At 38.8% G+C, this 13,908-nt stretch overlaps 2 protein-coding genes across 4 annotated transcripts; one reads left to right on the top strand and one right to left on the bottom strand.

Moving 5' to 3' along the window:
• Positions 1 to 538: 538 nt before the first annotated feature.
• On the top strand, positions 539 to 8,336 carry LOC124858521 (toll-like receptor 13). 3 transcript variants are annotated; one of them, XM_047350592.1, is made up of 4 exons: positions 539 to 677; positions 1,316 to 3,879; positions 6,240 to 6,357; positions 7,991 to 8,336. In XM_047350592.1, exons 1-4 carry the CDS (start codon positions 616 to 618, stop codon positions 8,229 to 8,231), a joined length of 2,985 nt encoding a protein of 994 aa, XP_047206548.1. In that variant the 5' UTR covers positions 539 to 615; the 3' UTR covers positions 8,232 to 8,336. The 3 variants fall into 3 exon arrangements, with proteins under 3 accessions (XP_047206548.1, XP_047206550.1, XP_047206549.1); XM_047350594.1 differs by lacking the exon at positions 539 to 677 and adding an exon at positions 5,448 to 5,558 and having other exon boundaries at positions 3,744 to 3,879; XM_047350593.1 differs by lacking the exons at positions 539 to 677; positions 1,316 to 3,879 and adding an exon at positions 3,919 to 5,558.
• Positions 8,337 to 10,584: 2,248 nt separating this feature from the next.
• Positions 10,585 to 11,853, bottom strand: ccl20b (chemokine (C-C motif) ligand 20b). The gene is made up of 4 exons (XM_047350599.1): positions 11,680 to 11,853; positions 11,445 to 11,547; positions 11,009 to 11,083; positions 10,585 to 10,934 (listed from the first exon to the last, which is right to left on the bottom strand). Exons 1-4 carry the CDS (start codon positions 11,759 to 11,761, stop codon positions 10,910 to 10,912), a joined length of 285 nt encoding a protein of 94 aa, XP_047206555.1. The 5' UTR covers positions 11,762 to 11,853; the 3' UTR covers positions 10,585 to 10,909.
• Positions 11,854 to 13,908: the final 2,055 nt, after the last annotated feature.

Here is a 13,908-nt window from a genome sequence, read left to right as displayed (position 1 = left end):
TGCCAGTGGCTTTGTTTCTAATCTGTTGTGAAATTTTTCTTGATGTGTTGTGTTTTGAGATTTGTTTGCCTACTTCAGGTTGTCACAAAGATTCTGCTTGGATGATTTTCTTAACTCTACCAGTCTGGCAGTGGTCAGGTGTGGGCGTGGCCATTGAAACTGAAACACAAAAATGTAGGTAAACATCAGTAATTCATAAACTAACAATTTGTTTTTCTCAAAAAAATGTTTCTCGCATTTATTCAGGTTATAAATATCCGATTAACTGTAACAGACAAGCAAAAGCAGGGAAACATCCGTAAGGGACTAAAACGTTTTCACAACTCTCTAAATGAGTGAACATCTAAGTTTATTTCATATTTTCCAGAAACACAAAGTTGCAACAGCTTTCACTAACATGAATCATTTACAGACTGAATGCGATGCTATGATAACTGAATATTTGTCAAATTTTGAGTCAATGAAAAAGTCCCAACACTTCAGCTCTCCAAGCACTTCTTCTTCCTCATTGAACACAGAAAGCAGACTGAAACAAAACGTTTCTAACCATGAAGCAACCACATCTCGTCTGCGCCTTGTAAGAGAGAGAAATACTTTATTTTCACTTTACAAACCATGCTTTCCAACCATGAAAATGTGAGGATCGTTAGTGTGTTAGCTCTTCTTTGTGTTACACAGTAAGTATAACAGTATTGACTTTTACCCATTTACAATTGTATTTGTGCTTAATGTTTAACAACGTAAGTTAAACCTTTTGTGAAGGCCAATATTCCTGACTGTGGCAGTATTTAAAAACAGCAAGAAGTTGCTTAAATTTTCTTCTGCAAGCTGTGGGTTTCTTTGGATGAGGAGTAATTTAATATTTTTACACAGATGCAGCAAAGGTCTCAAGGTCGGGAGTCAAACCCAGGACAGCTGCACTCATTTACATATTTTTGTGGCTTGTTAATGTGACAACACCACTGAGTTGTAGAGAAGAAATAGGGCCTCCTACAGTCATAGTATATGTTGGTAAAAACAATTTGTTGTTTGTTTATCAAATTTGAAAAAATAGGTAATTTTTCCATTTTTGTTTGATAGTAATTTTCTGTTTATTATTATTTTAAACATGTAAAGAAGATCGAAGTTAATGTAAATAATTATCAAACCAGGTTCCATCACAGAAAAGGAAAACAGCCTCAGGTTCATTATTTGGCATTTTAAACTAAAACAAAAAAAAAGTTTTTTATCCAATTACCAAAATATTCACGGACTGATCAGTTCTGATTATTTCCTAACTCTGAATATTTTTTAAAGCCTTTTTCTTCTTTTGCAGAAAAAAGGGCAAAAGTCAAACTCATCCATCTTTGGACCATAAAATGGCATCAGAAGAAGCCAAAACAAAATCAAAAGGAGGATGCGGATTTCCCACAATTACCACAGTGTTTCTTTCACTGTGCATGATTTGCTTTCTTCCTCCAGCAAGTGGATTTTTCCTAAGGAGTTGCAGAATCAGCAAAACCAATGCCATTTGTAAGGAGAATAATCTGAAAACTATTCCCCAAGATATTCCCCCAACTGCAACCAACTTGGATTTATCTAAAAACCTGATTGAGAACATACAAGCATCAAATGTCATGAATCTACCAGTTCTTTCTTCTTTGGATCTTTTTCATAACCACATTGCGCAAATAGACAGTGATGCATTTGCTGGTTTGATTTCTCTCCGGTGTTTAGATCTCAATCACAACAAACTTACTCATTTGGGAGACAGAGTCTTCAATGGGTTGAGAAACCTCACTGAGCTGAGACTTAATACCAACGGAATAAAAGTTGTGTCACCTACTGCTTTTCAGTCGTTGACCAGATTAAAGTATTTAGATATTTCTCACAACAAACTGGAAACGATTGCAAGTCTTCGGCTCGTGTTGCAGCACATGCCACAGCTACACAAGCTTGTGGTAAAAGGTAACAGTTTAAAAAGCTTTCACTCTTGGGAACTTACGAACTGCTCTCTGAGTCTTGCTACTCTTGATCTCTCAGGGAATCCCTTAAATGATTTTAGGATAACTGCAGATATCTTCCCAAATCTGACTTGCTTTACCATTGGTGACCCTTTGAGCAAAGCACCAATGATATGGGACGTACGTGATAAGACCTTCCTGAAGCAAGTGTCCAGCCTGGATATCAGTGGCCTTAATATGGCTCTCGCGGATACTGACGCATTACTCCAAGCAGTGAATTCGTCACTAAAATCTTTAAGTATGAACAGTATGAAGCTGAATCTTCGAGAGCTCGTCAACATTTCTTGCAGCATTCCAACAATGTCCACACTGGAGCTTCAAAGCAACAACCTGAAGTTCATCAGCTCTGATTTTTTTAAACTCTGCATTAATGTAACCGAATTACATTTAGAAAGAAATGTTGTCAATAAAATACAGGAAGACGCGTTTTCATCTCTGGGACGTTTAAGGACACTGTCTCTGAGTCACAACAGACTGTCATCAGTTCCCAACGCCACAAAAAATCTGCAAAGTCTTTCCAAACTTGATCTCAGCTACAACCGTATCAAAACAGTTGGCTGTCAAGACTTTCATTATCTGACGAAGCTTGTTGAGCTAAACCTGCAGAATAACTCCATCTCAGCTCTGAAAGACTGTCTTTTCAACAACTTGGTGAGACTTCAAGTTCTAGCTTTACAGTTTAATCAAATAAAACACTTAAAAGGAGCTTTTAAAACACATTTGCCAAAACTTCAAATCATGCATTTGAATGGAAATAAACTGACTGATCTTTTGCCAGGTGAATTTGGTGGTCTGGAGTCCCTCTTGAATCTGTCGTTGCATGGAAATGAAATAGCGAACCTTTTTAATGAGAGTTTTGTTGGATTGACAAACCTTCTGAAATTAGATCTTACATCAAATCAGATCACAAGACAGGGCTTAGACACAGGGGCTTTCAATGCTCTGACTAACCTGCTGAGACTGGATTTAAGCATAAATCATATAAAATATGATGACAGTATGGCTTTGCGTGAAACCCCGTTTGGTGCACTTTCCAGTTTGGAGGAGTTGTTGATTCCTTCACAGCACTACAGGTTGAAATCTCATCTGCCCGTTAACTTCTTGCAAGGTTTGACAAATCTTTTGCGTTTCAGTGCTAGAAATATTCAGGTAATCTATCTGGATAAAGATACGTTTAAATACTGTCCCAGGCTGGAAAAACTTGATATTAGTTCAAACGATTTGGGCACTTTGTCAGCAGAACTGTTTTCCCCGCTTCAAACACTCAAAAGTCTCTACATATCCAGGACACAAATTCGCTCATTAGATTTCCTCATAGATGCCAACCTGACCAAACTGGAGTTCCTGCAGGCAAGACTTAATCAGTACTCAGTCATTACTGAACATGTAATGAACTCTCTCCCATTTCTCCAGTATGTGGACTTTGAGAATAATAGTTTCTCTTGTGACTGTCACAATGCCTGGTTCCTCACCTGGACAATTACCAGCAAACAAACACAGGTTGCTAATGCATATAACTTTCTCTGCAACTATCCAGATGACTTTAAAGATAAAAAGCTTTTGGACTTTGCCATAACATCCTGCTCACAGGATAATGGCTTCATCTGCTTTGTTTCCACAACAAGCATGATCCTTTTTGTCATGGTTGCATCTTTTTCTTACCATTTCATGAGGTGGCAGCTGTACTCTGCCTATTACCTTTTCTTGTCTTGGCTCTCTGACACAAAGCAAAAAAATAAGCAAGCTCCCTGTCAATATGATGCCTTTATTTCGTACAACTACCACGACGAGCCCTGGGTGATTGGAGAACTGTTACCTAAACTGGAAGGAGAGCAGGGCTGGAGGTTGTGTCTGCACCATCGAGACTTTGAACCAGGTAAGGTTTTTTCTAGACTAGCTTCCTAGTATTTAGTAAGCCACCATTTGACATCAGACACAGTAAAGGCAAACAACTTGAACACTTTCCCTCACTTCTGATGTCAATGTAAAAGCCCCAATTAACCAACCACATATGTTTTAAATGGGAGGAGACCTTAATACCTTTAGAAAATTAATGTGGAAAGGTCCAGTTGCACAAACATTCAAACTGGAGGCCTGTCTAGACAAGCTGCCCCCTGACCCCCTGCAGTTCAAGGGGGGTCAGGATGAGGCCTTAACTCGAACTTCAAATGTTGTAAATAGACCATTTTATAGGTAGATTGCTGTAAAAAAAAAGTTTCCCTCCTGACAGATCTATTCTGGTTTTGCTTTTGTGTCACACTTACATGTTTCAGGTCATCAAACTAATGTTAATATTGTAAAAAGATAACTTAAGGAAATACAAAGATCAGTTTTCAAATGATGATCTATCCAAACCAACTGTGTGAAAAGTAGTATCCCTCCTTGTTAAATCATGAATTCACTGTGATTAAACAGCATCTTTTAAAAGATGCTGTTTAATCACAGTGAGCCAAATTTCATGAACCGACCAAGACCTGATTATTACCGTATCTGCAGATACAATAAACTTGTATAGAACCTCTCTGATGGCGGAAAGTTCTCAAAAAGCAACATGTCATCTTAAAAAGAATCACAAACAGTAGAAAAACAAAGTCACTGACATCTATTAGTCTGGAAAGGATTACAAAGCCATTTCTGAGAATCTGGGACGCCAGCAAACCATGAAGGCTGTTATCCACAACTGGAGACAAGATGCAGCGTTGGTGAACCTTCTCAGGTGAGGCTGGTCAACCAAAATTACTACAAGAATGCATCAACGATTCACCCAGGAGGTGGCAACTGATTAAATCATGAATTCTGCTCTCTAGCAGAAAGTCCTGCAGGAGAATGTCCAACCATCAGTGCAGGAACTCAAGTCCAGTCACACTTTGGTTCTGTAGCAGGACAATGATCCAAAGCGCATTCCACCTCTAAATCACTCAAAATAAAAAAATAAAATGAAGTTTTAGAGTGGCCTAGCCAAAGTCTGGAATTAAATTTCCTTTGATGAATGAAATCATTATTTAGAAACAGCTTTTTGTATTTAATTAGGTTATTCATCCAATATTAAAATTTGTTTCTGAAATATTCTTTTGTGACAGAAAAATCATGAGGAGGTTTTTGATTTTCTTTTTGTGTGTTTATTTGGACTGCCAGTTAGTGTACTCTTAAAGTATTACCTTTACTTCCCACTGCTTTAATTTTTAAATATTTTTTTAGTTTCCTAGTCCTTCTATGTTCTCTGTTATTTAGGGGTTTCTGTTAGTTCTCTGGTTGATGTTTCCTTTCGGTTTTCTTTTACCTCTGTGCAGTTTCATTTGTGTCTCTCTCAGCCTCCCTACAATTAGGCTCACTCAGTCCACCTGCTGCTTTCTCATGAGACTCATGCTTTCTACCTGTTTCTATATATGTTATGCTGTTTATTTATTAAATTTTCTTAACTCACTGTTCTGCCCCTTCCTGCAGTTTGGGTCCAGTGAGGCCAAACACTTTTTCACCGCATGGCTCCTAAGCACCAGAGCCTCAGCCTCACCTCCAGCTTCCACAAAGGAGGCCACATGGGTCTAGTACTAATCAGTCAGTCATTTTCTATACTGCTTCTTCCATAGTGGGTTGTGGGGAAGCTGGTGCCTATCTCCAGCAGTCTACGGGCGGGAGGCAGGGTACACCCTGGACAGGTCGCCAGTCCATCACAGGGCAACACACAAACAACCAAGCACACACTCATTCACACACCTAAGGGCAATTTAGAGTGACCAATTGACCCACGCATGCATGGGGAAAACTCCATGCAGAAAGACCCCGGCTGGGAGTCGAACCCGGGACCTCCTTGCTGCAAGGCCACAGTGCCACCAACTGTTCCACCGTGCAGCCCCACACTAATTCATATAATATAATTAATAGTACTAATTGCATTGATATTTGTTCAAGAAAAGCCGATTTTGATAATGTCATGTTAAAAACAGACTTACAGGTTTATACGTGTTTAGTAGGAACATTTTAATTCCTTGTCTTAAAGGTGCGGCAGCATTTTTTCCATTGAAAGTTTATAGACTTTTGAGTCCAGTAATGCAAGCACATGCTTTCCCCCTCTTTCCCATAGCAGTTGAAGTTCAGTCAAGAAAACAGAGATGAATATTTTACTTCATATTGATGAAAGTTGTACATTCGCATGCACTCCAGATGGTGGCACCATTGTACTATTGCATTATTATCTGCAGGTATTAATGACTCATCCCTGACTCTTTTGTTTCCCAGGAAAGCCCATCATAGACAACATCACAGATGCCATCTACAGCAGCAGGAAAACCATCTGTGTCATCAGCCGCAGATACCTGGAGAGCGAGTGGTGCTCCAGGGAGGTTCAGACAGCCAGGTAATACAGTAGGTAGTAAAATACCCACAATAAAAATGATGCAAATAGAAAAAGTTCTCCTCAGTTTGTTTTGTTCTAGCTTACTCTTATCTTTATTGATGTCTCTTTGAAATAATTAACAGACTCTGTGTTGGCATTTTTTTATTACTGTAGATTGTTTTGTCCTTAGATGCGTCTCTTTTTTTAAGCTTGTGTTCTTTTAATAAACTGAAGCTTTCATGTCTCTGTTTGCTGCCTCAAGGCAGGTTTATGTGACCAACCACATGTCTTAGCACCCTTGCTAAAGCTGTAATAAAGTTAAAAAGAAATAATTAATCTTTTATTGCAGTGGCATAAATTCACTCTCAAAAATGCGTAAAAAATATTATTAGTACCTCAAACAGTCCATTTAAGATAAATGTGACACATTATCTCCTTGTTGATAAGAGTTTTTAAGAATGTTAAATTAGTAATTTATGATTTTCCAATTGTCTGGAGTGTGTAAATATGACATGAGAAGCACACTGGCCAAGATTGGAAAGGACCAATGTTTATTTTGCACTGAAAAGGATCCTAAGGGACATTTAAATAATCTCTAAAGTTAATTTAGGGAACTGCAGCATCTTGGGGGTCACTAAGTCTCCAAAACCACTTGGTTGTTTGGGCCGCATCCCTGGAAAGAGCCGGTTTTGTCCCACCGTCACAAACATCAACGGGTAACGTTTTTTGAAATCTACTAGGACTTCCACTGAAATCAGGTGCTTTGGAATAAGATCAGCTTCAAGCACTCCAGGTGGGTCTGTCATAAAACAAAGGAAGAGTATGTGGATCCTATTGACTGCTAAGTAATTGGGAGGATCTGTCATGCTGTGGGCCAGTTTGTGTTCCAGTCCTTATTAGAGTGCATGGCCGCATGAAGTGGTGAAATACCCCAACTAAGCAGTGAATGGGTCATAACTGCGTCTTTAGCCTGAATAATAAACCGAAACATATAGTCAAATCAACACAGAATTGGGTCACCAGACACAGTCAGCCCTGTTCCATGGCCACATCAATGCCCAGACCCTAATCCTACGGAAAACCTGTGAGCTGAGAAAAAGAGAGTAAAGGAGCAGATAAGAGCAAAGGAGAGTTTGTGCAAAAATTAATGGTCAAAAATCCCTCTTTCATGTTTTAAAAGAAGACTAGATGCTGTCCTGACGTCAAAAGGAGGATCTACACAGTTCAACAGCGGTGCCATTAATTGTTAATTAAGATGGGAATATTTTCTAACTGAACAAAGTATTTTTTTTTTCAAAACTGTTCAATGTGATATTATGAGACTTAAACAGAAGTAATTTTTATTTCCCCCAGAGGTGCCAATAAATGTGTCCCTCAGTCTTTGACTTCTTTGTGGTCCTTTTTGTTGTTGTTGCTGGCATGTGTTTTATTTTGTCAGCTGCTTATAACTGTGCAAGGATACCTTTTTACTTAAACTTCCATTTTTCTATTTATTCTTGGCCTCTATTGTTTTCTTAGCAGTACTTTGCTGTAGATTTGAGCCTTTTTGTCCAGATTTAAACTGATAATCCAGTGTGTCCCTCTTGTTTAGTCTCGTATCTCCTATTTTCTGTCCTAAAGCAGCTTTCTCTCCCTCTCCCTCTCGCCTCCACAGCTTCCGTCTCTTTGACGAGCAGGAAGATGTACTAATACTGGTCTTCCTGGAGGACATTCCCACCTACTTGCTGTCTCCGTATCACCGCATGAGGAAGCTCCTGAAGAAGCAAACCTATCTGAGCTGGCCACGGGCCGCAGACCAGCCAGAGGTGTTCTGGGAGAAGCTGAGGAAGGCTTTGCAGACTGGAAATGATCCCTGTGAGGACAATTTACTCCTCAATGTAACACAGACACAATGATGGGGAGGAAATGGAAAATATATGTTCATTGTGATTAACTGCTTCATTCTGGATGAATAAGAAAGTTGATCTGAATGAAACAAATAAAACATTTAATTAACCTTTTTTTCAATTTTTTACTTTATCAACTACACCTTTCAGTAAATTATGAGATTATCTAACAGTTATAGAAAATCGTTTCCATACAAGCAGATGAAAGGATAATGTGACGAGCGGTTTTAGATCCGACATCTAACATATTCAACTGCAAAAAGGAGCTCCTTGAAACTTGCAAATAGTTTATCGTTACAAACAGGGGAGACAACACGAGAAAGTAGCATTTTAAAAAAGCAATTAATTTAACTAAACCAAAATGTAATGTGCTTGATCAGTTGTCAGTAATGTTCTGGTGGGGATGATGTTATCCACACAGAAGTTTATATAGTCGGTTAGACACTCAGTCATGGCATTGATGTCCTCTCCGTGTGGCTGGCACAGTGCGTCCCAGTCTATAGTCTCAAAGCAACCTTGCAGAGCTTCTTCAGCTTCCTGTGACCATTTTCTTACAGTCCTCTTTTTTACAGGTTGCCTCCGAACAAGGGGCTTATATTTCGAGCAGAGAAAAACAAGATTGTGATCTGATTTGCCTAGAGGAGGTCTTGCTGTAGAGATGTATGAGTCCTTGACATAGAGGAATAAATGGGGACAGTGGGACCTGGGTGCAATATGCTGTTTTCAGAAAGTAATATGCCCTTATATATTTTGTATATGTGTAGGACTGACAATAGCTGTATTATATTCAACAGATTGGAATATGTGTTCTGATTAGACTCATGTGTCTGATTAAAATACCTCTTGAAAACAACGTTTAAGCAGATATTATTCATAATATAATAATAATAATCTTTACTGTATGCTGATGATACTGTTCTCTTTGTGTCTGGTTCAAATATTACAACTATTAACACTCAACTACATGCAGAATTAGATAAAATTCAACATCTTCTGTTTCAAACACTGATCTTCATGTCATACTGTCCACCTGTTTGGTCTCTTACAAGCCTTGTGGGGAGTGGTGGCCTAGTGGTTAGAACATGAGGTTTGCGTTCCAGAGGGGACACTAGGGCCCAGGTTTGTATCCCACAGATTGCCACTCTGGGTCCCTGAGCAAGACCCTTAGCCCCAGAATGCTCCCTGGACGCCGCACAATGGCAGCCCATTGCTCCCTATAAGGGATGGGTTAAATGCAGAGGACAAATTTTGTTGCAATGACCAATAAAGATGATTATTATTATTATTATTATTATTGAAAGTTTTGAACTGATAGCTAGGCTCTATAAAAGGGCCTACTTCCTACTTGGATTCATCATTATGCAGCTCTTTTGCTTTCCAATGCTTTGATGTTTCAAAATTATATTTTGGCATAATGGTACTAAATTGCATTTCAAAACTCTTTATAGTGCCAGTTGTGTAGCCCTGGAAATGGCCGTTCCACTGGATCTGGTACAAAGGGACATTTGCTGCTGCCAGCCTTTAAAAATTGTTATGGCCAGAGGTCTTTCTTTTATGTTCTTACGACTGCAGTTATAAGGTGTTTTTTAAACTATGTAAATCTGAGTGGGCAGGTGCCTCTCCGTGATTGGTGGATCTAGAAAGATGAATAAGGATTATTTACCTACGCTGAGATGACGTGTAAAATGACACTGCTGTGGGCTGCTCATTCATGCCTCTGCTAATCCCAACCAGCCACACCTTTGTCTGCCTAGTAGATGCAGTTTTGATGGCTTCAGTGAGAATCTATGTACAATGTAAATAGTCATAAACATAAAGGAAATTATTAAATAAGAAAGGCTAAAACCTTTGACCGGTAGTGTGTAGACAGAAAGATAGATCAACCGACCGACAGATAAATAGATTCTCCAGAAACATTTCTCATAATAGCTGATGCTTTGATTTATACATTAAAAATCCAGCTGTGCAACAGAATCTGAGTCACTGAATAAATTTGATCATATTGTATATTTTTGCAAATGAGTTGGATCCTTCTGTCATGAGATGACATTTGGTGTGAATCGAAGCTATTTAAATAACACAACGGACATATTTAGTGTAGCTGCACAAAAAGATGTGAATTAATAGATATTTTAATTATGTATAAATATTTGTGTCAGCTAGTTCATTTTTAACTTTTTCCATATTTTAACATGATGTAATCAGTTTCTTTGCTAAAATCTTACTAATTGCATGCTTTTTAAATAAAAACAAATAGAAAATTACATCTTTACAACACATTTATCTCAATATCTTTGTGTTTTTAACACAAATGCCTCACTTGTGTTTGTGTTTGCATGAACACATAAACCAGCCTTGACTGTGAAGTTTTCAGGTACATTTATTGAAAAATAATTTAAAACAAAGGTTGTTTTTTTTCTCACAGCAAAAATAATACAAGAAATACCAACATACAAAAGGATTATTTTATAGCATTTTAGCAAAGCTATACTTGGGATATTATTAATACTACACGTTCCTGTTTATAAAACAGAAGAGATAAAAAAGGTCACAGATAAACTTATAGAATCCCTGTTACCCTTCAGTGAGACTTTGGGAGAAACTTAAATATAATTTATTTTATTTTCTTCAACCATTTTGGCTCCAGGAGTGTGGCTGTCATTGTCCAATGGTTTCCCTCTTAGGATTCAATTGAACCTCCTCATCCTCTCACTGCAAAGAACAACACAAAGTTGATCAGTAACAGGCTGCGAGAGCACGAAGAATAATGCCTTTGATATACTCACTCCACACAATTCACCACCCTCATGGTCCACAGCTTGGAAGGGTCAGCACACACGAACCTCCCGCGGAGGTGGAAGCTGCAAGATGAGGGCGAAACAATCACATCATGAAAGCTGGCTGTGGGACACCCCCCTGGGTGTCTGGTACATATTTAACAAGCCTCATCTCACTGTTTTTTTTGTTTTTTGATAATGAATTAACCTCACAAAAAGCTGTTTTTCCTTTAAGTAATCCTAAATAAGGCTTGCCGGACACACACTGTTTGCTGCAGTGCATTCAATTCAGAAGAGACTGAAGGTTAAGCAATATGCAGAGTGGTTGACTTATTTTTTCTCTTTAAGCAGAGTTGGCACAGTTAAGATATCACGTTGCAAAAACCCTCATGACCGTAGGTTTTTAACAGTCGGCATGATCTGAACATTCGAGTAATAAACTTACATGATAGCATCGATGTCACAGGAACGATTAATATGCTGAATTGTGTAGCCCTTTACGACTTTGCAGGGTAGCTTCTTCTTGGTGTAATTCATGCAGCAGCTCGCTGTGAACACAGACAAAGGAACTCTTAATAATCCACATCTTTGCATGGAGCCTTTTTGTTTTTAAACTGAAAGCCTCATTGCAGATATACAACTCAAACACATCTGAGCTTTTGCAGATTTGTCTCACTTACCTGACTCTGAGCTGCCGATGAAGCTGGCAACAATGAGGAGGGAGCACAGAGCTGCAAAGAGACAGGCTTTTCTGTTTGCCATTTTTACTCAGCCGGTGTTCTCCCTCTGCCAAGTTTGAAGCTGAATAGGTGGAACAGGTCTGAAGGAATCCAGCGATTGCTACACACCATGTGCTGAGCTCCCTCCTTAAATAGGTCATGAAGCCCAAAGGGGACTTCCCAGGTGGGTTGGATAAAATGAAGTAATGTCAAATAACATCACTGAAAACCAGGTAATGATTAACGACAGCCTTGAAATGTCAGGTGGAGGGAATCAATCAACTAAATTTACGTGTAAAACTAGTGATTCAGTAGATGGACATGTGTTGTCCTTGTCCATCTTAGACTCCTTTAGTGTGCATTTCCACCAGCAAAATCCTTCGGTCCACTTGTTTGGTCCAGACTAAAAGGCGACTTTATTTTTTTCATTTGGTGCAGTTAACTTTTGCAAGTGAATTATAACAAAGCTATGTGTGTGAGGATTGTTGCTCCCATTGGATAGAAATGACTAGGGTGGGACAGAGCACAGACACAGAAAGGAAGGAAACCTCGTACCATTTTTTTTACTTTAACGTGCGATTGTTCAGGAGACCACTCGAACCCCCTCTCTTTCATTTTCTCCCTAAACATACTGAACACGACGGGGTTCAACATGTTCTTTGGTTATATGTGCATCAGCCCAAATATTGAGGAGGTACAGCGTCTCCTTGGTCCGTCCACAGGTTATTGTTTGTTGCATCCATACAGTGGTAGCGTTAGCAACGCTGAAGAGCACATTTTTCCCATGATACCCTGCTACAGTGGCTCGTTAAGTCCAAAAAGGCGTCTGCATTTCTGTCATTGGGACAGATTGAGGCCGGTTTGTATTCACACCACAAGAGAACCGCACCAGAGTCAGTTTGGAACCGGACTGAGACTTCCTCAAAAGGTGGGTCTTGGTCCCAACCGGGGTTCGCTTTTGAGTGTACTCACACTCCACTCTCCACAAAAGTTCCGGACCAAGGGGGGAAACAAATTCTGGCCCATTTAAAGCTGACCTTTCATCATAGAGCTGTCATTATTATTTCACAAAAAAGGCGTCTTTAAAAATGTCCACAGCGTGGACCTCCAGGTCACCTGATGTCCCAAAAGGAGGTAAAGGAAAATATTAGATGGCAAGAATAAGAGGAAAGAACCAGGATTCACATGACCCAAGTTTCAAGGAGATTTGTCGGCTTTACAGGTAAGTGCAAAACTATTCACACCCCTGGCAGGCCATTGGTTATCAGTTTTTTTTATTTAAATTTAATAAAAAATTAGCATTTAATAACTGGCTTCTAAGTAATCAGTGGACAAATCTTTACTCATTACAGCAATCCAACCTTTCTTTTAATTGTTCTTCTTCTTCTTCTCTGCCAACCATTCATGCAGCCAGATCTGACAATGGGAAGATAAGATTTGCTGTCACCAAATTCAGAAGTCGTTCCCTGTTAAACATTGTAACCCAGAAGGCCCTATTGGATCTCAGTTACTCACCTGCAAACTGAAAAACAACATAGCACTACTTTTTATTCTGCTTGGACGGGGACTGGTCCATTTAAAGTTCAAATCTAAAGTGAAATAGGAACAACAGTCGATAAAAAACCTTATTTTTATAGTTAGAAATGCAAATGTTTCCATTCAATTTCCGTGAATGTCAATCAACTCCTTTTATATACAGCAGCAATATTCACATTCGATAACACAGAGTTCAAAGCAACGTTCCATGTTTTGATAAACTTACATTTCCTGAATATTCATTCTTTTAACTCAAAATACAAAAGTTCACTTTGCATTTATGGCAGTTATTACTACAGTTGTCAGGATTTAAATGTTTGTCCTTAGCTCACAAGCAAAAAGAGCAATAATGCAGGACCTTTGGTCCTCACTAAAATTAGATTTTTCAGCAACATTAATCTTGATTCTTTGTTTGTTGGTAACGAATGGAAAATAAACCACTGATTACAGGAATAATATTGTTCCTATTTGTGTGTTTTTACACACACCAACTGAATCCTTCGTCTGATTAAAAATGCAGCTGCAACTGCTCAAAAAGTATGCATGTCCATTTATGTAATGTGCATAGGTATGTGGCTATCATAACAGACCAGAAAAGGAACACAAATAGCCAAACTGCATACTTCAAATATACAGTTGGTCACGTATGATTGT

The sequence above is a fragment of the Girardinichthys multiradiatus genome, chromosome 21, assembly GCF_021462225.1.
Source record: "Girardinichthys multiradiatus isolate DD_20200921_A chromosome 21, DD_fGirMul_XY1, whole genome shotgun sequence".
NCBI classification, from domain to species: Eukaryota; Metazoa; Chordata; class Actinopteri; order Cyprinodontiformes; family Goodeidae; genus Girardinichthys; species Girardinichthys multiradiatus.
Note: the sequence above shows the minus strand (reverse complement) of the source record. Positions and strands in the feature narration are given on the sequence as shown.